The 24,568-nt window shown below is 47.4% G+C and overlaps 1 protein-coding gene across 1 annotated transcript in view; it reads left to right on the top strand.

Moving 5' to 3' along the window:
• clasp2 (cytoplasmic linker associated protein 2) overlaps positions 1 to 24,568 on the top strand; it is a 47,783-nt gene that overhangs the window by 21,536 nt on the left and 1,679 nt on the right. Inside the window, exons 8-43 of the mRNA XM_078791866.1 lie at positions 1,881 to 2,012; positions 3,453 to 3,526; positions 3,601 to 3,693; positions 3,771 to 3,916; positions 3,996 to 4,131; positions 4,224 to 4,294; positions 4,376 to 4,435; positions 5,734 to 5,811; positions 5,925 to 6,092; positions 6,174 to 6,214; positions 6,447 to 6,599; positions 6,929 to 6,952; positions 8,058 to 8,159; positions 8,289 to 8,315; positions 10,008 to 10,034; positions 11,666 to 11,839; positions 11,994 to 12,038; positions 12,937 to 13,044; positions 13,298 to 13,360; positions 13,797 to 13,903; positions 14,032 to 14,055; positions 15,326 to 15,481; positions 15,572 to 15,663; positions 15,749 to 15,812; positions 17,422 to 17,481; positions 17,702 to 17,704; positions 18,388 to 18,551; positions 18,630 to 18,708; positions 20,895 to 21,038; positions 21,125 to 21,268; positions 21,362 to 21,468; positions 22,859 to 23,000; positions 23,070 to 23,265; positions 23,338 to 23,531; positions 23,599 to 23,727; positions 23,805 to 24,011. Coding sequence (XP_078647992.1) covers positions 1,881 to 2,012; positions 3,453 to 3,526; positions 3,601 to 3,693; positions 3,771 to 3,916; positions 3,996 to 4,131; positions 4,224 to 4,294; positions 4,376 to 4,435; positions 5,734 to 5,811; positions 5,925 to 6,092; positions 6,174 to 6,214; positions 6,447 to 6,599; positions 6,929 to 6,952; positions 8,058 to 8,159; positions 8,289 to 8,315; positions 10,008 to 10,034; positions 11,666 to 11,839; positions 11,994 to 12,038; positions 12,937 to 13,044; positions 13,298 to 13,360; positions 13,797 to 13,903; positions 14,032 to 14,055; positions 15,326 to 15,481; positions 15,572 to 15,663; positions 15,749 to 15,812; positions 17,422 to 17,481; positions 17,702 to 17,704; positions 18,388 to 18,551; positions 18,630 to 18,708; positions 20,895 to 21,038; positions 21,125 to 21,268; positions 21,362 to 21,468; positions 22,859 to 23,000; positions 23,070 to 23,265; positions 23,338 to 23,531; positions 23,599 to 23,727; positions 23,805 to 24,011 — 3,734 coding nt within the window. The remainder of the gene's footprint in view (positions 1 to 1,880; positions 2,013 to 3,452; positions 3,527 to 3,600; positions 3,694 to 3,770; positions 3,917 to 3,995; positions 4,132 to 4,223; positions 4,295 to 4,375; positions 4,436 to 5,733; positions 5,812 to 5,924; positions 6,093 to 6,173; positions 6,215 to 6,446; positions 6,600 to 6,928; positions 6,953 to 8,057; positions 8,160 to 8,288; positions 8,316 to 10,007; positions 10,035 to 11,665; positions 11,840 to 11,993; positions 12,039 to 12,936; positions 13,045 to 13,297; positions 13,361 to 13,796; positions 13,904 to 14,031; positions 14,056 to 15,325; positions 15,482 to 15,571; positions 15,664 to 15,748; positions 15,813 to 17,421; positions 17,482 to 17,701; positions 17,705 to 18,387; positions 18,552 to 18,629; positions 18,709 to 20,894; positions 21,039 to 21,124; positions 21,269 to 21,361; positions 21,469 to 22,858; positions 23,001 to 23,069; positions 23,266 to 23,337; positions 23,532 to 23,598; positions 23,728 to 23,804; positions 24,012 to 24,568) is intronic.

Below are 24,568 nucleotides of genomic sequence, written 5' to 3'. Positions count from 1 at the left end.
CTGGCCTGCACATGTTGCCATGGTGACAGTACGTGTGTGTGTGTGTGTGTCGCTGTCTGGTCTCTGCTCATCTTGGCCTCCCCCTCATCTCATTTCATCTCATCTCTCTCATGTCTTCACCCGCAAACACCAAATGTGTCAAAATGCCAAACGTGCTAATCTTTGATTGACTGTGTCACTCATGGAAGAAAGCCATTATTAAATGTACTGCTCGACTTCCAGGGTTGCTTAAAAACTCATTGTTTTGCTCCTCTCTATCATTGCATGAATGAAAACATGGGGCTCTAATTTTGCGGTGGAGCGTGGCGCAGCTCATGCAGTGGTAATTTTGTCCAGCGCACCACCGTGTGCAGCCGATTTGGTGATTTGGTAGACTGGACTGCGCCGAGATGGGCGTGCAGTGACAATTTTGTGACAAAAAAGCTCGCCAAAAGCGCGGAAAAAGCTCTCCACCGCCGGCCTAGTCTATTCGGGGCGCAAGCGAAGCGCAGCCTTCGTAATGGTAAATCGTCTGGCAGGCGCACAGTGCAGACAGGTCACCAAAACCTTACAGGCAGATGTGTCGTGAAAAATAAAAAACAAGTAAGATGCCTGGATTAGCCTGCTGCTGTGTTTAATGTCACTGTCAGGAACAGTGGTGTGCTTCTGATGCGCAGTCCAGTCCTGCGCATTTAAGGCGTTCATTTGATTGGTTAAGATTACACTCTCACGCCTTTTCTCCTCCCTATTTGCCACTTGCGCTGGTGAGAGGGGTGGAGGCGTGGGTGCGCTGCGCCAGACTGCGCTGCTCACAAAATTTTTGCAAAGTATGCTGGCCACACCAAGTTGGCGTGGCGCGAGGCAGGGGCGCCGCGCCTGATCGATTTAAATTAGAGCCCATAGTCTCAAAAATAATGTTGACACTATTCGAGAATGTTTGTCCATCTTTTTTGTAAACACTTTAGACCAACAGCACCGCGTCAAATGTTCCTAATGCCTCAGATGGAGGGGTGTGGCTTTCTTCCCCCACCACCTCACCACCCTCATATTTACCCCCCTCTCCTGGTACCCCTCCATCACTATGTTTTTTGTCTGCTTATTGCATAAATGGTGCAAAAACTGCGCGTGCAGTGGTTGTCTGTTTGTGTTGTCAATGCTAATCAGGTTAGCTTAGCTGCTCGTCCATGTACACACTTATTATTCTCTCTGTGTGAGTGAGTGATACACTCTCCCTTTCACCCTCAACACACACACACACACACACACACACAAAATCCCGCTCCTGCCTCCGCACTGGCTGCAACAGCATGATGTCATCTCTCATCCGATTGGCCGGGAGGCGCCGGGAGAGAGGAAGGCAGAGGGAGGGGACTGGAGCTCGGGAGAGGAGTGAAAGAAAATGCCGGCATTGGCACGGGCGGAGGCCTTTTTGGGAGGAAAGGCGACGTTAACCCCCGCGGTGAGGCGTTTGTGAAGCGACGTCCATGCGCGGCGGCCCAGAGGAGCGGGGGCACCCCACCGGGCACGCCCTCCCCGAAGCATGAGGCGCCTTATCTGCCAGCGCATCTGTGACTGTGAGTGTGGGAGGCGGACCTTGGGCGTTGCGTGGTTGTTTTTAAGGTGACGCGCTCACCTCTGGAGTGGAGCGTGCACGTGTGGGTCAGGTGATTTCAGGAGCAAAGGTGCTGGGTGGTGGCTTTGGCGCGTCGGCTGTCGGGGGGCCATAATGTTGCCACTGTTAGGGACTCGGATTATGGATCGGTAAAGTTGGGGTTGTTGAATCTGTTTTTAGGGTTTATTTATTGACTTCTACATTCTTAGCTTCCCACGGTCTTCAATATAAAAATGATGAAAGATTGACATTTTCATAATTCTTTGTCCACCCTCTCATTTTTCTACAGATCGTAGTTTCGATGATGACGACAGCGTGGATGGCAATCGCTCCTCCTCTGCATTCAAGGTCCCCAAAGTTCCCAAGAAGGCGGTGGAGTCTTCGTCCGCACGCAGGCCCAGTGCGACCAGCGCAAAGCTAGGTAGAGTCACCCACCCCCGTTTTTTTTGTGTGAACAGCGTTTCGGTCACATAGAGACTTGAGTCCGCCGACGTTATACGCACGGCGCTCCTTTTAGAAACGCCAATGCTTTTATTGTTCCTCTTATCCACCGCATCGCCGCTGCCGTGGAAACACTTTAGCAGCCTTCCTGTCGAGAGCTCCTTTTCTCTATGTATCGATCTCATCGTGCTCATCGTTTCTCATCCACCGCCACCACTTCAGTTCTCCGTCGTGCCGTGTGGACGGGGGGTGTGGGAACTGAGCGCTTTGCTTTGTGTCGGGTTTTTATAGCTTATTGAACACCACGACATGAAGTTACTGACTCGCTAAGGCCCGTAATGGGACTCAAACTGTGGCAGGTTGCCTCCAATAAAGGGATGTATGGAACCGCTGAGATGCTGTACCACAGTTCTTCTCAGCAGCTTGGTCGGGATCTTCAAGTGGTGAAGATTAGACTAGTTCCAAGTCTAGAATGGTAATGGTTTAATTTCATTTCAACATGCATCAGATTCCAATTGAATGCATCCCATAATCAGTTCCCAGTTCCACATGTCCAAAAGGAGTAGGAAGAAGCAAAGCTTATTAAATCCTACCCCTCCATCTGGTACTTTTACAATCAGTAACTGTTACATTTGTTCACTTCCTGCTTTCCATAATACAGTTTAAGGTTGTTGTTGTTTTTTTTTAATAATGTACCTCGTACCGTGCTTGTATTGTTTCTAGAATCCTCATCCTTGTACATCGCTTGCGGTCCTTACTTAATCCATTCCATAGTTTGATTCCACATACTGCTGTGGCTTTATAACATTGTCCTCACATGGAAGTTCTTCCCTGAGATCATATTTCTCCTCTCTTGTAGCAAAGTATTGGATGACATTTTTAGCTAATTGGTTATTGTTAGCTTAATGCATTATTTTAGCTGTTTGAAGATGAACTATATCAGCGAGTTGAAGTATTAGTGATTTTAGAACTTCGGTACAAGGTACATTATTTAAAAAAAAAAAAAACCAAAAAAAAACTTAAATTGTATTATGGAAAGCAGGAAGTGAACAAATGTAACAGTTACTGATTTTAAAAGTACCAGATGGAGGGGTAGGATTTAATAAGCTTTGCTTCTTCCTACTCCTTTTGGACATGTGGAACTGGGAACTGATTATGGGATGCATTCAATTGTAATCTGATGCATGTTCAAATGAAATGAAACCATTACCATAGAAATAAGGAGTTAGTATGTTCTCTATAGGCAACATTATGGATTATCCTTTAGCCAGTGAAGTTGCTCTTCTAGTTATTAGCCCATATTTCCACAGGAGAGCAATAAAGAGTGGAGCGACTTCCGATTGAGAACAAATTTAGCTTTGTTCGATATTGAAACATCAACAGCAAGAATAACGCTATATCGTCTGCTATGGCGTTCCAGGGTCCAAGGAGAGTGCGGGGGCCGTGGATGAAGACGACTTTGTCAAAGCCTTCACAGATGTTCCCGCTGTCCAGGTAGACTTCCTTTTACCATCAGCTTCTCATGCCGTCTTTGTTCTTATCACCGACTCTTCCCATCTCCCCCACAGATCTACTCGTCCAGGGATCTCGAGGACAACCTGAACAAGATCAGGGAGATCTGCTCCGATGACAAACATGACTGGGACCAGCGAGCAAATGCCGTGAGTGGAACCCAACCCAGACCGTTTCCCTGTTACCGTCCAAGCGTTGTGGATGAATGTTCCGCGTCCCCTTCCAGCTGAAAAAGATCCGATCCCTGCTGGTGGCCGGCGCCACCAGCTACGACTGCTTCTACCAGCACCTCCGCCTCCTGGATGGAGCCTTCAAGCTTTCCGCGAAGGACCTGCGCTCCCAAGTGGTCCGAGAGGCCTGCATCACCGTGGCGTGAGTGGCGCCGACAGACGTGTGCGTGATCTCTTCACTTGGATCATTCTTAGATGTGCCTCTGCGTCCTTCTGTGCAGCCATCTTTCTTCCGTGCTGGGGAACAAATTCGACCACGGGGCCGAAGCCATCGTACCGGTCCTCTTCAACCTCATCCCCAACTGTGCCAAAGTCATGGCCACCTCCGGCGTGTCTGCCATCCGCATCATCATACGGGTACGAGTGAAACCCGACCCCCTCCCCCCCATTGGATGTGCCTCGTGGGATACATTGTGATGGTCAGTGACCGTCTTATCTTCCTTTTGTAGCACACGCATGTCCCGCGACTCATCCCCTTGATAACCAGCAACTGCACCTCCAAGTCTGTGGCTGTGAGAAGGTGAGAGCAAACCACGAGGATGAAGATGCTGGCGGTTCTGCTGCTGACATCACCATTCATAATATCATGGATCTTCTCCAGGCGCTGCTACGACTTCTTGGACCTCCTACTACAGGAGTGGCACACCCATTCTCTGGAGAGGTGAGGAAGACGCCTCGTCACATTTCCCAACAGACAAAACAATCAGGACATGTGGGCATTATTGCCGACGGGAGAAGCGGGAGGGGCAATTTTTGGGCTCAAACTTCGTAGATGTTCGGACACGTTAATCACCATCAACATTAATACCGCAGCACCTGGTCTGCTCGGGGCAGGTGTCTGACTACAGTGCACCGCGGTGGCCACAGCAGGTGGCTCCCTACGCTCTATGCTCCGGTTCTCCAGGGCTGTCTGGAGCGTACCTGGCGACCACACCTCCGCTTCATAACACACCTCATACGTAGACATGTGTTGACAATCCAATAGCTTGGTCGCTATATTTTTTAGCAAGTAGGGGTGCACAGCAGGAAGTGTTTTGAAGAGTTGATCCACAATAGAAGAGGGCACGTTTGGTGCAGTTGTGGTGTTCAAGTTCAAGTTCAAAAACACTTTATTTATCCCCGAGGGGCAATTTAAAGGACACAGAGAGCAGCATATGGAATAAAAAGTGTAAAAAGTAAAAGAGCAGACACTACTGAACACACACATACCTAAGAGAATAAATAGTAATTAAATAATTTTAAAAAGTATAACAAAGCTAAAGGGAGGTTGTGCGAAATCTGGACAGGGAGGGGTCCAAAAAAAATACATTTGTGTTTTTTGTGTTGTTTATGTTGTGGCATAGTTTATATATTTTGGCTAAATATTTATATCTAAGTTTGTGTCGGTAGAAAGTTATGCTTGAAATTTATTTTTGTGTGGTGCAGAAAAATGGCTGCACTTCTGTGGCCATTTTTTTTTTAATTAGAACTCCCCCTCCCTGCAACTTTCCCATAGAAATACTGCACAGGAAGTGACAAGGTCTTGTAGAGCTGAAGACATTACACATTTAAGGGAAATTTGAACGCATTCACATTCGCATGCAAATGTGTGCTCAGTTCCATATGTAAAAATTAAATATATTTAATGGTGAAGTATTTGTAAATAAATAGGTAATTTCATGTAATACAACCGTTTTTTGTGTTGTTTATGTTGTGGCATAGTTTATGTATTTTGGCTAAATATTTATATCTAAGTTTGTGTCGGTGAAAGTTATACGTTCCACTGCTGATTACTGGAACGGGTAGAAACTTACTTTTTTTTCGGATGAAAGTTTAACCTTTTCTTTGTATATACGTGTGTATATATATATATATATATATATATATATATATATATATATATATATATAGATAGATATGTGTATTCATGTATCCAGTGGCAGACCAGCAGTGTAGCAATGAATCCCCTCTCTCTCCCAGGCACACAGCAGTTTTGGTGGACAGCATCAAGAAGGGGATTCGAGATGCAGACTCTGAGGCCAGAGTGGAAGCCCGCAAGTAAGCCTCACACAAAATCATTTCTACAAAATGAAAAATAAATTTTCCATCTCCTCCTGACGGTCTTCTCATTTTTTGTTTTTGTTTGTTTTGCATCCATCGTCCTCCTCCAGGGCTTACTGGGGCCTGAGGAACCACTTCCCCGCCGAGGCAGACGCCCTGTACAACTCCCTGGAGTCGTCCTACCAGAGGACGCTTCAGTCCTGCCTGAAGAGCTCTGGCAGCGTGGCTTCGCTTCCTCAGAGCGACCGGTCGTCGTCGTCCTCGCAGGAGAGCCTCAAGTAAGCCGTTTGCCGCCTCACGTTTTCCCGACACGCTGGTGTCGGAACAAAAATGACACGCTCGCTGCTTTGCTCTTTCAGTCGCCCTCTGTCGTCCAAGTGGTCAGCAGCTCCGGGCCGAGGTGAGTCGGGCGCACACGCCAAGGACGCCGCGACACGCATCATCCTCTCCTGTCACGCTTGGTCACATTTGCCCCATATGATTTCATTTCCGTTATTCTATAGTTGATCCAACTGTGGCGTGTTTGCCTGCATGTGTTTTTTGTCATGTGTGTATATATATATATATATATATCCCTTCATCGTCCCGCCCCTTCTCCAACACACCCCTCCCATCTCCATCTATCCCATCAGTCCTCACGGGTTCAAAGAGCGCGGCGCCGTCCGCCTCCCTGCAGCGTTCCCGTAGCGACGTGGACGTAAACGCCGCCGCGGTCGCTAAGCAGCGGCACGTCGGGCAGGCCAAGGCAGCTTCCCGCATGCCCCCTGGCTCCTACTCCTCACTGGGTAAGGGCCCTGTCAGTCAACGCGGCGTCGGGCCAATCAGAGACAGACGCCGGCGTGAGACTTTTTTTTAGGCAGTAAAACAGACACACGTGCTCTCTCTTCATTTTTCCTTCCACGTTCCCGGCGCCTGCGCTTTGCTTGCCAGTCTACATGGAATGTCGTGTAGCCGTGGAATGTCTCTGCTCAACAGATACTAACACACACTCTTCTCCTTTCTCTTCTTTCATTTTCATTATTCTGGCCTTCCCTCGCTTCCTTTTCCCTCTTTTCAATCATTTTGTGTCCTTCCCATCCTCCTCCTCCTCCTCCTCTTCCTCCTCGCCCCAAAGATGATGCCTCTGATAAAACGGATGGTAAGATCATCTCACTCTGCTTCGCCGTCGCAAGCCTCCTCCCCCCTTCCCTTCCCTTCTCTCCAGTCTCCACTTTCCCTCTGTCCTCCCTGACCTCACCCACTTTTAACTCCGCTCTGCCGCACTGTGTGGTCACAGCGCCCCCCTGCTGTCACTTTGTCACATTACATCCTGATTCACGTCACCACGGTTTTCCACACGTAAACATGATCATGCATTGGCTTCATGTGCAATAAAACAATAGATGGCACGGTGTTTCCCACGGGACTGCAATCTGTTTGTGGCAACGCTGGGTTGCCATGTGGGGGGGGGTGACCTCATGAATTATTTGAACGAATTAGCATAATTGGCCATGCAGCATTTGCAAAAAAAAAAAAATCCAAGACATGAAAATCAAAACAGATATATTTAGATTTACAAATAAATTTTGTAGCTTTTGGCAGGAGCTGCCTGTGACTGCTTTGAAATGGGGGAGGGACCCACAGCAGCGCCCACTGCTCACCGAAAGTAGTAATACAGTGACAAGAGTTTTCTGTGTGGGTTATTATTGTGTGTGGCTGCTCTATAGGAGTTCCACGTCACTTATTTGCTAAGTTGCCCAATCCCTCCTGCTTCGTTTTCTTATTCTCTGGCTTTCTCTGTTATGAGTGTGGGCAAACAGGCAGCCCCCCTTGCCACAAATAAATGTAACCAAAGGGAAACACTGATGCAATGACGCTTATGCTTATGCAGCATCCGGCGCTTAAATATTAGACATGGAAGCTGATATTTCCGCCCCGCCCCCGCTGTGTCTGTCCGGGTCAGACAAAGAACATGTTAGCGGCGGTTGCTAATCAACATCCATGCTGTCTGTTGCTTTGTATTTTGACGGGCATGGCTTCAGATGGAATGCTCCATCTTTAATGCGATTAATTGCAATATAATCGCAATATGTGTGTTTTCTAACCCCCATACCTCCTCGGTGGGTGTTTTTAACTCGCAGCCCTACGCTAGGTTTTGTCCAGCGTTGGTGTCCGCTACAGATTCGGGCTAGTTGTGCATGTTTCGGGAGGTTTGTTTTTGTGTGTGACACTGACTCGCCTCCCCGCCCCCCTCCCCTCCACAGGCCGCGTGCGCACCAAGCAGCCCCTGTCCACCCCCAGCAGCATGTCCAACCAGGTGGATTCCAGAGGGCGGAGTCGAACCAAGATGGTCTCCCAGTCACAACGTATGTAACATATATGTAACGAATGTGTAACGTGTGTGTGTTGGAGAGCATAAGAGTCATCCTTGTTGGGGGTTTCTGTTTCCTGTTGCCTTCACGGCATCCATAAGCTCCGTGTTTTTGTGCCTTCAGGTTCAGAAGAATCCGATTGCACACCAGGTATTCTATGGGAGTGTGTGTCAGATTTGTCAACGTGTGTGTGTTTTGTGTTTCACTGTGTGTGTGGGGGGGGGTGTGGCCCACACGCTATTGCTCTCATCTTTGAGTCAGGTGTTTTTTTTGTGTGCAAAGAGAAGTATTTTTATTTGTATTTTGTAAAGACAGTGGAACCTCTGAGGTTGAATATGTACAAAATACATTTTTGTCCCGAGTCAAACATCGTTATAATCGGTGGACAAGCCAGGTTAGCATTTCAACAGTTTTATGAGCAAAGCCAGAAGTTGACGGCTAAAATTGATGCTCAAATCAAAATGGTGATACCGCAGTCATTTAAGATCATATCAAATAACATGCACTTGTTTAAAATAAATGACTGATGGCTTATGGTCTTATTTTATTTCATGAGCCGTGCTGTCAGATGGATGTCGCCGATACGAGTCTGAATTTGAATCGGAAAATAAACCAGTGGTATCGAACATCACGAATCACAAAGCAAACTAGATGTTGCGAGACCCGAATGATCTTCTTGTAAATGGAGCCCTGTTTGAAATGTCAATCAAGTTTTCCTACTTTAAGTAAGAAATCATTTTTTATTTTTGTGACTTTTTATTGTGTTAAAATACCATTTTGGCATAGGTTACATGATTGTTTTTTTCCGCTAAGTTAACCACGGTAAACCGCTTGAAGGATGGCGTCGGAGTCGTACTTTGCGTTGGGCTTGGGAGCTAAACGTCAGCAGGAGTTCCGATCCGACTTATCCAACCTGGCAGCGTTCCCGTTTCAGAGGTTCCACTGTGTTTTTCCCTCTGCATGCTGTGTTCCATCACCAGCGTCGGCGTGTTTTAGCATCCCGTCGCATTTTATGCGTACCCAAACACTTTCCGAGTATAACGCTTTCCAGATAACCGAAAAACAACCTCGCTGACAGTCGATACTTAACGCGGCGTCACTCGGCAGCAGCTCGTTCAATAAGATGACAAAAACGTTAAAAAGGCAGCTGATCAGAGGCCTTGAAAGAAATGCCCACGCATGTCTGAGAGTGAATCTGTAAGCGTTGAATCCTGGCAACTGGACCGGTTTTCTTTGTGGAAGACATTTTGTCCGAAAAAGTCGTCTTCCGTTTAAAAATTGTAGGCGTGACGTCTCCCTATATGTGTCCCTGGTTGTGGTCCATTCCCTTGATGTCTTCTCGACATCTTTCCCCCCAAAGATTGTCTCATTCCAAGGGCAGAGTGGCCACTCACGAACAAACAAACGACTTATTCTTATGCAGGACTGTCTGTCCCCAGCGGTGCCCTGTAGGAACCACCCACCAGGGACATAAACAGGACAACTCCACACCTAACATTTTTAGAGTCCAGTTGCCTCCATTGAGCCTTTGTGGAGTGTTTTTTTTTTTTTCTTCTTCATTGTGTTTTGCGGTCCGGCTTGGCTTCATACGTACGCCGCCATGTCCCAACATGCACTGCTTTCCCAGGCTTCCATGCACAGCTCAAGTCATTGCTCAGTGTCGCCTTCTTGTGATGATTAAACCCAAAAGTGGATCAGTGCCCCCCCCCTTATGTTCTGGTCCCCGCCATAGCGCTTTGTCCACGTGACATACCATAATTGAAGTAGTTTAATTTGCTGTTCTCCCCCCCACCCCCCCTCCCAAACACCTCGCCGGTGCTCTCACTGGGCTCCGCGGCTCAGGATCGCAGTCCGCTAACCAAGCCGGTGGTAAGAGTCCAACGCTCCTTTTTTATTTGTATTGCCTTGACGCCTCCACCGATCCACCAGTCCACCAAACCACCCCTCCCTCACTTGACACACCGGTCCTCTCTTCAAGCTCCACCCACCCCGGCTAATGCATGCTGGGCGCTTGTAGGAGCACACTGATGGTTTCTCTTGTGTTTGGGCCGCACTGCTTTGAGAGCCTCCTGTTGCTGCACTTTAAACGTGTGCCAATCTGGGTTGGAAAGGTGGAGACATGGACATATTTTGCTATATATACGTACACTCAGAAATGCCCAGGGGGGTACCCGGAGGTTGTCTACCACCAAGCGTTAACTGCTCCTGGTCAAGGTTCCAAGACCACATGAAAAATGTTGAATCTTAAGGAGTTTCTAAGAACTTCAAAATGTGGAGAAGAAATGGAATAGGCAATTTATTGCTAACAGCATTAAAGGAAAACTGCCTTTTTTGGGAATTTTGGAATTTTTGGGATCATTCACAATTCATATATGAAACACGAGCACATATTTCGTTCTCTTTTCTGTGCATTTTAACCAAAGGAAATGAGTTTTTATGAGCGAGCCAACAATGGACGTCATGGGAGGTGCCTATTTTCATGCTAGAGTGACTTCCAAGCTAACCAAACTATCGCCATTTTATCATCGTCGCAGCTAACACCAAAAACTTTATTGACACAACGCCTCACTAGCTGCTCGTCTCACCTTCACTCAGACAGAAGAGTGGATACCTCGCTCTTACAGATGCTCGTTACGTAGGCTAGAGCGCGCGTCTTGTGCTGGAAGATACAGACATCGGAAGTGTCATCGCTGTTCCCGTGTATGACGGAAATAGCCTCCTGTGGGCAATGTTGTGGACAAGTTTCAGTAATGTTTTAAACCATTAATATACAGTAAGATACTGTATGTATTACATTTGATCATCAATGTACTTGTTACTGCATGATCATAGAATTTACAGTATTATTGGAACAAATGATAAAACGTTACACGTTACATTAGAGGGCTTCATAGTCAAAATAGTGCCAATGATGTGCATTGTTAGCTGGCTCGCACTCATTTGTTTTCTCTCTTTAAAACACTGAACAAGGAAGTTTGTGTTTTAGGATTTGGGATTGTGGATGATGGCCAAAATTCCCCAAAAAGTGCACTTTTCCTTGGACCAAAAACCTGGCACTAAATCCCATTCAGTCCCTACTTTAGCAAAGATTTTGCCGTTTCAAGGCCGTGCTCTTCAGCTTTTTTTCCCCGGAATGTTTTTTGTCTCATTCCCATTTCTTCCTTATGCATTTTCCAGCTCTTGTCAGAACCCCCTTAAGATCCCACAGTGCAAAATGTAAATATCAGGATTGGATGATGTAGTCACAAGCACCGTGCCATGCCTGTGAACGCCACATGAATATGTGTAGCTTAGCGGTTAGCGCTTAGCTGTGCGGTTAGCATACAAATGTGCCCACATTGGCGTGCGTGTTGTTAGCATAACTTGTCCACATCGTCTGGTCTCCGAGCTGCAGGAAACCGATTACACACACACACATGATGGTGCTTGGATGCGGGGGGTCACCAGGAACACGATGATGATGATGATGATGATGATATATTCTTTCTCTCTCTCTCAAGCGGGCAGTCGCAGTGGATCGCCCGGCCGTGTGCTGACCACCACCACGCTGAGCACCATGAGCTCGGGGGCCCACCGGGTGCTGTCGGGGACCACCGTGGACGGCCGCAGGCGAAGCCGCATCCCTCGCAGCCAGGGCTGCTCCCGAGACTCCTCGCCCACCCGCCTTTCCGTCGGTGAGAAGCGGGACGCTGCTTCCGGGTTCTTTTAGCACAAACAGAACCGTGTTTCTCCGTGAAATGTGTTCTCCTCGGAACTCAAACCTCCTGCTCTCACTGTCCTTCTCTTGCCCCCCTCTACACCCCGCCACCCCTGCATCCTGCCCTCCAGCTCCCTCCAGCATTAGCTCCGTCTACAATGGCGCCAGCAGAGGAGGTAAGGCCCCGCCTCTAAACCGACTAGCCCGCCCACCCCGCCCCCTAAATACTCCAAATCTCCAAATCTGTCTGTGGTCCCTTTGGGATTCTTCCAATCTTTCCTGCATCCCAACTTCACGCCGTGCCCGATGTCCTCCCGTGTCTGCGCTAACACGCCCCCCAGTGGACCGTGAACGTCTCGCAGGGTTTCACCCTCTTGATAAGGGCTGTGATTAACCCTGATTGGCTGCTGAGGTGATGAAGAGTGCAATTAAGGCGTGAACTTGATTGCGAATGCAGACCCCCCCCACCCCCATCCCCACTTCCGTGGCACCCCATGTCTGATTCCGGACATAGAAAATTCCTTTGTCCTTTTTGGTGACTGATGAGTGGAGATATCCCACTGGCGTTAAACGTGAGCACAGCCAACGCAGACTGATTCCCTCAACCAATAGTTTCCCACGGATGCTCCCATCATCCACGGAAAAGGGCCGATACTGATGGATGGCGCATCCTTATTTTGTCCCAGTCAGACAAAGGAATTGGTTGGCTACCTCGGCCAGGTGTCCACGCCCTGTTTGTGTGGGCGTGGCCAAAAGGGAGTGCAATAGACGTGATCTGCATGTTGAAAGCCGGACAATGCCCCCCCGATGCAAGTTGACCTGTGCTCGTATTCCTTTTCACACTCATGTCCTTTCCCGCCCCTTTTCACGTCATCGCTCACGTTTGTCCTTTTCTCTTTGTGTCCCGCTCTCTGCTTCACGCTCCACGTCGCTCTTCTCACGACCGATGTTCTTCCACCTGCTCCTTCTCCTCCGTCTCCTCCTCGTCTTTCCCTCTGCTGCGGTGCGGCTCTCGAAAACCTCGTTTCCCCCCCCGCCCCACACACACCTCGTTCCCCCCCCGGCTGGCGTCAGCTCGGGGCAGTCGTATTCCTCGGCCCAGTATGAGTCAGGGCTGCAGCCGCGAGGCCAGCAGGGAAAGCAGCCGGGACACCAGCCCCGTACGCTCCTTCGCACCCCTCGGTGAGTAGCAGCCGCGGCCCCGCCTCCCTGGAGGGATGATGATGATGATAATGATGATGATGATGATAGCAGTGTAGCCATTTATGAGGCCTGTTTTTTTCCGCCAAATGAAATGAGACAATCTCAATCACTTGCATGTTTTTTTTTTTTTTTTTTTGGGGGGCCTTTCCCGTCTCCACTCACATCCTGCCGTGGAGCAGCATGGTGGTTTCGCCATAAATTGTATGTGTGTGTCTCTTAATGTCGGTTGCAGCCACGCGGAGCTACTCTCGCTCCACTGGAGCTCTCCACACACCTGACGCTTTTGGGGCTGCAGGTGAAGGCTGAGTACATCTACTTCTTCGTACCTCAACCGCCCACCCACCCACCCACCCACCGACCCACTCTGCCGTCATTTCTGCTCTTTTTTTTTTTTTAGCGCCTTGCATCCGTTCATTCTTTTGCTGTCTTTTCTTTGCCTTTTTTAAAATATTTTGATTGATCCATTTCTTTATTTTCTACATTTAGCTCCAGGAGGCCGACCCCTGCCGTGGAATCGCATGTCCCCCCCCCCCATTATGTTAAAGCTGTTTGGTTTCAGCCGTGTTTCCTGCTGAAATGTCCTAACAAGCCATAACACGGACTTACACTCGTATGCGTGCGTTAAGTATGGATGGAAGTGTGTTTTTTTTTTTTTTTTCTATTTTCCACAGCATGTTTCACCCACTCGTCCTCGTCTTCTTTCGTCCTCTCTAACTTCCGTCTATCCGCAGGGTCGGCTTTTGGCATCGGCCAGTCCGGCCGCCTGTCGTCCTCAGTCAGCGCCATGAGGGTCCTCAACACCGGCTCCGATGTAGAAGAGGCTCTCGCAGATGCGCTGGTATTTTTATTTTTTATTTTTTTGTAATTGTTCAACTGTCAGTGCGTGTTTGCCACACTTCCTGCAGGTTGTGCGTGTGCGCATGTGTATAAACTAACCCTGCTTCTACCTCTGTTCGATGCTGTCAGCTGTTGGGAGACATGCGATCTAAGGTCAGCCTCTTTTCCCCACCTTTCCCCTTGGAATGTGTTGTTTAGCGCTTGGAAGAATACCAGTGGTGCATTTTGACCCCCTGTAGTCGCTGAGGCGGGGGTGTCCAAAGAGCCAAAAGATGTCATTGAACATGGAAAATAAAATAAAAAACAAATAATAGCAAATATGGATACATCAGCAGCCATTTTACAAGAACAAAGTCCAAATAGTAGCAGAAAACAAGTTGTAGCTGTACAAGAAAAGTTTGTAACTTTGAGAATAACGCAGGAGAAATGTGAAATATTTTGAAATATTACAGAAATACTTAAAAAAAATAAATGAATATATATATTTTTTGGAAGTCGTCGTCTCATGAAAAACAAACAAACCAACAAATAAAGTTTATAAAAATTTTTTTTTTGTAAAATTACGTTGCCAAAAAAGTTATAAATAATAAAGAAATAAAGCGAATATATTTAATATTTTGGGGATAAAGTCATCATATTACAATAAAGTTGTAATAGTAAGCATCTGGAATATAAAGGGCTCAAGCCAAAAATCAGTATCAATCAGATAAAAAAAAAATCAGGAAAAAGCAGAAAGAAAAAAAAACAAATAATTATAAAATAAAATAAAATAATAAAATACAAAAATAAAAAATAATTTAAAAAAATAATAAAAATTTCAAATATCTTAGAAATTCAGGAAGTGAACAAATATAACAGTTACTGATTGTAAAAGTAGCAGATGGAGGGGTAGGATTTAATAAGCTTTGCTTCTTCCTACTCCTTTTGGACATGTGGAACTGTGAACTGATTATGGGATGCATTCAATTGTAATCTGATGCATGTTCAAATGAAATTAAGCCATTACCATTAATATTGTTAATTATATTATAATGTTAATATTGATAGTTTTTTCAGCTTTATGGCAAAGCTAAGATGACATATGTAGAACTTGTTAGCAGGAGTTTTATCCTTGGATTTTTCCCGATGTGGCACTCTTTGGAACAACGTTGGACACCCCTGCTCCAGGTAGCTCCACGCATATACGGTGTGGGTTTGTGTTGGGTGCATAACCTCAACTAAAAATATTTTCCAAAACTCAAAAAAAGAATGTGCGTCATGATCTCAGGTCGCTTAAACCTTCCTCGGCAAGGAAGGATGTATGTGTCAAAATGCACCCCGTCTTCCCTGTCCGTGCCTGACTGACATAATGTAGCCCCTTAATTTTATTATTATTATTATTATTTTAATACCATGCCTAATTTCATGTTTGTTTCCCTGACAGAAGAAGCCAGCACGGCGGCGGTACGAAAACTACAGCATGTACTCTGACGACGACGCCAACAGCGACGCCTCCAGCGCCTGCTCGGAAAGATCCTACAGCTCCCGTAACGGGGGCTCCATCCCGACCTACATGAGGCAGACTGAAGACGTAGCAGAGGTCAGCAAGAGCAGCCGCACACCCTTCCTCTAAAGGGTGTGGCTAAAACCGTGAACCATCCTCTTCCTCCCCCACCAAATACCCGTCCAGGTGCTGAATCGCTGCGCCAGCGCCAACTGGTCTGAGAGGAAGGAGGGCCTGTTGGGTCTCCAGGCCCTGTTGAAGAACCAGCGCACCCTCAGGTGGGCCCCTCGTCCGCGCCACGACAGGCCCGGCCTTTCACTTTGCACCTCACCTTCCTCACCTGGTCTTCTTTTCCACGTGCAGCCGCGTGGAGCTGAAGAGGCTGTGCGAGATCTTCACTCGAATGTTTGCCGACCCGCACAGCAAGGTACAGTACGGCTGCATGGAGGGGCACGCCGCACCCACTTTGCCTTGGTTTACACCATATCCCATCATTCCTCACTGTACCGGATTCTGCCCCCCAGGGACTAAATGACCATGTTAAAGACACACTAGCACGCCTGGGTGCATGACACACGCACACACACGCAGGCATGCAGAGTGGGGGGGGGGTTTTCTAACGGCATGCCACGCCGCAGTGTGCATTTTACTTTTGACCTTCGTAGGACTGTCACTCTTGAAGGCGTGCTCGCCGCGTTTGCTGCCACTTCCTGAATGGCACACAAAACGACACGCACACGTTTACGCACACGCACACGCTAGGGGTGTCGCAAGGTCTTGTTTGGAGAAAAGATGTCTGCGTGCTGAGAACAGGCAGCCAGAGGCCAATCAGACTGAAGTATGGCCTGGATGCTGTGGATGATGTGAATGACGATATTCATATGGAAGAGCACCTCACCAAGTGCTTGATGCACACCTTGCAATCCAACCCACCTTGGTGTTCACAGCGTCGGCCAAACAGCTGTTGGCTACTTGTTGAATCTGTAGTAATTCTACATAGTCTGGGATCAGTTGCACTATCGACGCTAATCGCGTTAGCATCCGTTTCAAGCACCCGCGATCGCCGGTTCCGTTTCATAATACACCTCATGCTAGGGCTGGGACATAGGAATAGTTTTCCAATATTTTTCCCCATCGTGTTGGGGAGAGGTCTCACATTCTGGTTTATACCGTCTTTTCTGCTGTTCACTCCCGCGATGCAGTTTGGAGTGGCCAATTAACCTAGCATGTTTTTGGAATGTGGGAGGAAACCGGAGTACTCGGAGAAAACCCACATATGCACGGGGAAAACATGCAAAATCCACACAGAGATGGCCGAAGGTGGGATTGAACCGGTGTCTCCTAGCTGTCAGGTCTGTGCGCTAACCACTGCTACACCGTGCAGCCATGTTAGTTTTTTATATTTGTTATTATTATATATATCAAAGGCGCAGCACGGTGCATGAGTGGTTAGCATGTTGTTGGCCATACAGCCAGGAGATCGGGAAGATCTGGGTTTGAATCTCTGTTGGACATCTCTGTGTGGAGTTTCTCTCTCGCTTGAAGACAGCTGGGGTAGGCTCCAGCATACCCCTCATAAGAATAAGCAGCGTAGAAGATGGATGGATGGAAGGAAGGAAGAACAGTCAGCAGTATTATATTACTGTATTATGATAATTATACAGTATGACCTGCCAGTACCCTGCCTCTCTTCCAAAGTCCACTGGGATAGGCTCCAGCATTCCCCCACGAGGGATTATTTTGAATGAATGGGCGTCAATTTGTGGCAGAATCTCAACTGTATTGTTTTGGGAAATAAAGAAGGTTGTTTGTCCACTCATGTTTTGTCACCGTCTGGTCTGGTGACACCCCTAGTGTACACGTGCACACACACGTGCACACACACGTGCACACAGCCCTTCTCTCTGACTAACGAGCTGCCCTGCGCGCCATCTAACACGCCAACTGTGCCTCACCGTCGCCTCGCACACACATTTTTTTTTTTATTTTCTTTTTTTTTTTTTTTTTGACATTTTGATGATTTCAATGAATTTCAGCGAGACTCCGGCAGGGTGTACGGCACGGCAGAATCCGGTATAAGCTCAGCCTCCTTCAAGGTATTGCATCTCACCACAAAGAAACTGTCGTTCTCTCTCTCTCTCTCTCTCTCTCTCTTTCTCCCATATCATCTTTTGTTCCTTCATGTCTCCTGCACAAACCTCACCTAGACAGTATCTCCATCCTGGATGGAGTGTCTACCTCAAGTCTAATCAGTCTCTCTCTCTCTCTCTTCCTCTCGCTGTCTTCTCCACGCCGCTTTCGCCTGGACCTCCACAGAGAGTAAGTTTGACTTTGTTGTCCTGCTATGTTGCCATGAAAAGCTGAGTGGTTGGAATGGAGACGGGATGTAGAACTCTAGTGAGAACACTCGCAGCAGACCCGATTGCCGGAGCAACAGGCATTTATTGCTGGTTTGAATTGTCTAGCAACAGGCCCAATAATAACATGAGTTGTCATTCAACTAAAAAAAAACAACTGAAGTGTAAAGGTGACTGTAGGGGTGTTATATAATGTCGAAAGGGCTCTAGTACTGCTTAAAGACTATTTATTTGTATTTGTATTTAGAAGGTTCTAGATTTTTTCTATGCTCTTAACTCCAAAGTATTCCGTTCTACTTTGTGGAAATTTACTTATCACGGCCGTCTGATGTGGAACCAATTAACCGCCGTGAACTTGAATTGGTTAAAGAACCAAAAGGAGTTATTGGTTCTGGTTGACTTTTGGTACCCGGCCCTATTTGTGAACACTTTATTTTCATATACAGTTGGCAGGGTGATGCAAGAAATACAAAAGTCGTTTCCGTGAACTGAACCTTGACTTAATTGGATTGAGCAAAAGCTTAATTAAGGCAAAACCGAATCCCAGACTTGCTGAAAGAAATGTAGCGTTGTTGACGTTTCTGCAAGGTGAAGATAAAGCAGCGGCCGGGAGACTGAAAGTGAAAGTGTGTGTGTGTGTGTTAGGTGTTCAGTATGTTCCTGGAGACACTGGTGGATTTCATCCAGGTCCACAAGGACGACCTGCAGGACTGGCTGTTTGTCCTGCTCACGCAGCTGCTGAAGAAGATGGGAGCAGACCTGCTGGGCTCCGTGCAGGCCAAAGTTCAGAAGGCGCTGGACGTTACGCGGTGAGCAGCACTTGACGTGTCAGGGCGGGGGGCGGCCATGTCTGTTTGGTTGAGTGGAAGCTCTCTTTGTCTCTGCAGCGAGTCCTTCCCCAATGACCTCCAGTTCACCATCCTCATGAGGTTCACCGTGGACCAAACGCAGACTCCCAACCTCAAGGTAGACAAGGACTTCCTTCTCAGTTGTGTTGGAATCGGGGCCGAGTGTCAAGGAGTGGGTATGGGGGGGGGGCGGTTTTGAACACCTTGCAAAGCCCCAGCATGCAGAATTCCTCTTTGGAGGGAAGCGCCTGTGTCTCCATCCTCGCCTCCTTTTCCGAGCATCCTTTAATGACCGTCTCACTGGTCTTAAAGGAAAACTGCACTTTTATTTTGGAACTTTCCCCTTTCATCCACAATCCTGAACTCGTATGTCTTTCGCTCTCCTGTGCGTTATAAAGATATCCAAATAGATAAATAGATACAGCTCATTACTGCATGTACGGGAACCACTTACTCCTCCGACAAAGCCTTCTGATAAAACCGCCAACAGCGCCAACATCACACACCAGCTAGCTGCTAGCCGGCTAGCGACTAGCTTCAGCACAGACTCGCCTGCAGCTCGTCACTACCAAAAAGTAGGGCTGATTTAATCCAATTGGAAAGTGAATTAATCATGATTAACCCTTTATAGGGCACTCACTGAAATACTTAGAAATTTAAAAATTCAATCCTTCAGTGTTATTGGGGGCTATAAGAAGACATTTTTTCTCTTTTTACTTTTTAAAAAAGTTTCAGGTTTTGGGTGCAAATCAAGATCAAAGAAGTTACCGTATACGGTTCCTTGCCCATTTAGGGTATGGAAAAGGGGCGGGTCAAACTGCACAAGGTGACGTCAACAGAGGTACTGTAGTTCGAGTGACTGTCATCAACTTATCATGGTTGAAAATTACCATTTCCGACTTCTGAATGAAGAAGGAAGTTTGATACTCTCTGGCTCACTCCTGATTGATCACAGCCCGTGATGTCACTTCCTGTGACATTGTCTGATCTTGGCTGATTGGCATGAGAAAAGTCACATGACTCTGTTGCCTTTGCTGAGACATGGGGAAACCCTGTTTTTTTTTAAATTTACCATATATGGTAACTTGCCCTATGAAGGGTTCATCATGAAGTGAAAAGTTAGTAGCAGAACGTTTGAATCACGCTTGAGCCATGATGAGTTCAGGGACATCACAGTTCAGGGACATCATGTTGAATTCAGTGTGTAGATGCAGACAAATGTACTCCGGCGGTGTGTTAGCCCGTGACACGAACATCCACTTGCTGTTTTTCTTTGTCTTTCTGTTTATGAAAGCACACCTAAACGCCCCTGAATGCACCTTTTGTGTTTTCGGCCTTGTGACGATGTCAAGTGTGTTTCCGAGGAGGACTTGGAGATGTTTGTGTACACGATACGTACTGCATATGATGATGGAGGCACGCTGCTGTTGGTGTCTTTAAGTCAGAATAGAGCTCAGAGAGGAGCTTAATCAATCAATCAATCAACGAGTTGCCGCCATTAACGGAATATTTGACGCTAGGTTTCGGCGTTCTTTTCTATATTGCCGTGTGACATAAATGGAATACCAAAAGTATTTCATGTTATTATGAATGTACATGTCTAGTACCTGTCACTACACGCTCACAGCATGGATGTCAACCATAAAACCTTGCTGGGGGGGTTCAGGGGGTGGAAGGGGTGTCTGTGGCTTAGGTCCCATTAGTAGTGATTGTCTGTTTTTCAAACACAGAAAAGAGAGGCGTGTGTTGGTGTCTCATAAGGATTGTGAATGATGGATGAAGCCCCGCCCCCACCCAAAAAGTGTCCTCTTCCTTTAAAGCCTGCTTCTACCCACCTCACTCCCCCCCCACCACCACAAACACAAACTCACACACTCCCTTGACTTGACGCAGTGCTTCTCCTCTCTCTCTCTGAAGCCTGTGCGGAGCTCATGTTGCGGGCGAGGCAGGGGGGTGCCCGGGGTAAAATTGCTCCCCCCCAGAGCGCGGCGTCACGCCTGCTCACTAGACGAGCAGGCCGCAGCCTGGAGCCGCTCCTGCCAGGTCAGTGCGCTCCGGGGGGGAGCACCCAACGCACAGCAGCGTGATTAGGAGGAAGTTGAGAACAATAAAAAAAAAAAAAAAAAAGCAGTTGCATCACTTTCGTTTTGTTTGATGGCTTCCATTTTTGCCCCGCACAGCACAGCATGGCCTTCACTCGCATTTGTTGGGCTTCCATTTTCAGTGCTCCATTGTCAATGTGTTGTTGATGACGAAGGAGAAGCGCGGGAGATGCTAAAGGTGCGCCCGTGTTGTTTGTGGCAGGTGAAGGTGGCCATCCTGAGGTACATCGAGACGCTGACGCTGCAGATGGAAGCCCCCGACTTTGTCAACTCCAGCGAGACTCGGCTGGCCGTCTCCCGCATCATCACCTGGACGACCGAACCCAAGAGCTCGGATGTCCGAAAGGTCCGCGAACGTCCATAAAAGACGGCGCTGCCGGGTTTCGTACCCGCAAAAAAACGTTAGCTTTCACGTGTTTTGTCGTGCAACAGGCGGCCCAGTCGGTGCTGATCGCCCTCTTCCAGCTCAACACCCCCGAGTTCACCATGCTGCTGGCGGCGCTGCCCAAAACCTTCCAGGACGGCGCCACCAAGCTGCTTCAGAACCACCTGAAGAACACGGGCAACGCTGCACAGGTGAGGCGCCGACCACCCGCTCTCTCGCTAACGCTGGTTGTATCGTAAAAGCTTACTATTGTCCTCTGACCCCCCCCCTCGAACCCCCCCAAGGCATCTATGGGCAGCCCTCTGGCACGCCACACCCCCCGCTCTCCAGCCAGCTGGCCAAGCCCGGTGACCTCCCCCACCAACACCTCGCAGAACACCCCCTCACCAAGGTACCACGCGCTAGTTGGCGGCTGTCATTTACTACTCGTGGGGGTCAAAGGGTCAAAGGACCGTTTCCTTTATGTCGCTTAAACGCCGTGTACTCTGATGCCAGCACGCCCTTGTTGATGGATAAAATGTCTTTTATGACATTTTTAATGACCATTAATAACCATTTATGACTTATTTAATGACCATTAATAAGTCATCTTATTATTTAAGACTTATTTAATGACCATTAATAAGTCATCTGCATGTAAAGCCGCCTCATGCTCGACTCTCCGTATGCCCGAAATATTCTTTATCCAGCTGCCAAAAATCCAACAGTAAGGGTCAGCTCGTTTGTCATAATATTACATCTTTTTTTATTTTATATCTCGACTTTATGGCACTAAAATGACCTTATTTTTCCTCATAATATTACGAGTTTATTCATGTCAAATTGTTACTTTTTTTCTTATTAGTCTGTCAATATTTTGATGTTATTCTCCTAACATTTTTCCACTACCTAATTTTCCAAAAATGTTTTTTGTTTTTCTCATAATATTGTAAACTTTTCAAAAATGTCTTTATTTTAATATCTCAACTTTATGCCACCAAAATTACAATAATTTTCCTCATAATATTATCACATTATTCTTGTAAAATTACCACTTACCACTCTTGCTGGATTGCATTTTTTCCCTCTTAATATTTTGCCTGGGACGGCACGGTGGTCTAGTGGTTAGCGCGCAGACCTCACAGCTAGGAGACCAGGGTTCAATTCCACCCTCGGCCATCTCTGTGTGGAGTTTGCGTGGGTTTTCTCCGGGTACTCCGGTTTCCTCCCACATTCCAAAAACATGCTAGGTTAATTAGCCACTCCAAATTGTCCATAGGTATGAATGTGAGTGTGAATGGTTGTTTGTCTATATGTGCCCTATGATTGGCTGGCCACCAGTCCAGGGTGGACCCCGCCTCTCGCACAAAGACAACTGGGATAGGCTCCAGCACCCCTGTGACCCTCGTGAGGAAAAAGCAGTAGAAAATGAATGAATGAATATTTTGCCTTTATTCTTGTGAAATTTCGGATTTTTCCATGCATATTTTTTTTGTTCATATTAGTTTAGTTTAGCTGTTTTTATCATATGCCATGAGCCAATAAAAAGCAGCCACAGTTGAGTGGTGGTCCCACATTTTTATCTTATGCTTGAAAATGCTTAATTTGTGTACACTTTGCTTTCCATAAATATGCTGCTTTTGACAAATAATAAGCTTTTTTTGGAACCCACGATAGTGATAGAGTGAGGGGGCGACGTCGTAACCATGACTGTCCCTAATTTGAACAGATTTCCACTCGCCAATGAAAATGGAAGATATCGTAAAGACTGATGATGTTGCAACATGGTGGTTTCGTTCCAGTGCATTCGACTACGACACCGAGAACATGAACTCCGAGGACATCTACAGCTCGCTGAAAGGCGTCACCGAGGCCATTCAGAACTTCAGCGTCCGCAGCCAAGAGGACATGAACGACCCGCTTCAGCGGCGCGATGGAGACGAGGTGAGAGGACATCGAGGAAGGCGGATTTATCAGGACGTGTTTGACGCCTACCGTAACCGTGTGGTGCAGGGGGGCAGCGGCGTGGACGGCAGAGGCCCGGAATCCATGGACGGGGGCCGCATGGCCCTGGACAACAAGACGTCCCTCCTCAACACGCCCCTGCTGTCCTCCAGCCCGCTAGGAGACCGCAGGCTCCTGATGGACTCGCCGTTTAAACTGAGCCGCAAGGACAGCAGCCTGGACGACTCGGAGCAGCTCATGGACGGTAAAACCGGAAAAACCACCCCTTGTGGTCTTTTTCTTTTTCTGGCTTTCTCATCCCCTCCGTCTGGAGCAGACAGCGGCCTGGACCAATCGGAGCTGATGGCCGAGCTGCTGAAGGAGCTGTCCAATCACAACGAGCGCATCGAGGAGCGGAAGGCGGCGCTGAGCGAGCTGCTCAAGCTGATCCACGAAAACACCCTGCAGGTGTGGGACGAGCATTTCAAGACCATCCTGCTGCTGCTGCTGGAGACCATGGGCGACAGAGAGGTACACCCCAACATCTCATCTACATCAACTACAAACGTGGACGACCGCATCCGTTGCGTCTTCCCAGCACGTCATCCGGACCCTGGCTCTGCGGGTTTTGCGGGAGATCCTCGGCAAGCAGCCCTGGAGGTTCAAGAACTACGCCGAGTTGACCATCATGAAGGCCCTGGAAGCACACAAGGACCCCCACAAGGAGGTAACGCCCCTTCATCCATCCATCCATCCATCCGGTCCCGCGTATCCACTCACACCAACACGATGCTTTCTTTTCAGGTGGTACGAGCAGCAGAGGAGACGGCGGCCATGTTGGCGCTGTCCATCTCCCCCGACCAGTGCATCAAAGTGCTGTGTCCCATCATCCAGTCCGCAGACTACCCCATCAACCTGGCCGCCATCAAGATGCAGACCAAGGTGGTGGAGAGGATCCCTCGAGACAGCCTGGCGGGACTGCTGCCCGAGGTGGTGCCGGGGCTCATCCAGGTAACGCCGTGGAGTCCCACTAAATACAAAATACAAGCTGTGTCATTTCAACGTATGAAATGATGAATATTTCTCCACGTTCTCGTCTCAAAGACGAAGTAAATAAAGCGTCTTCCAACTGGTTTTGCCGTACAGGTCCGGGTGTAACGTAGACCTGCACGGCAAAACCAGTTATGCTTCCTTCGTCATACAAGGAAAAAAATCCTAACTTTACAAGGATAATGTTGGAAGACGCTTTATTAACATAATGTTAAAATAGTCATAGTATTATAGAAAACTATGAAAATGACAACATTTCATTGTGGATTAACAACAATGAAATCCAAATAATATGGGAATAAAGTCAGAAGAAAAAAAAAATATTACATTTTTAAAAAGCAGCAGCAGCAGAATTATAAAAATAAAAATATAATTTAACAAATCCAAAATATTTAGAGAAAAAATTTGTTCACTTCCTGCTTTCCATAATACAATTTAAGGTTTTTTTGGTTTATTTTTATTTTTTTTTGGAATTGGAATTAAAGTCGGAATATTGCGGACAACATGACTATATTATG

The sequence above is a fragment of the Doryrhamphus excisus genome, linkage group LG7 (genome assembly GCF_037039965.1).
Source record: "Doryrhamphus excisus strain RoL-2023G ecotype Guam linkage group LG7, RoL_Dexc_Guam_v1.1, whole genome shotgun sequence".
NCBI lineage: Eukaryota > Metazoa > Chordata > Actinopteri > Syngnathiformes > Syngnathidae > Doryrhamphus > Doryrhamphus excisus.
This window is presented reverse-complemented; position numbering and strand designations above follow the sequence as displayed.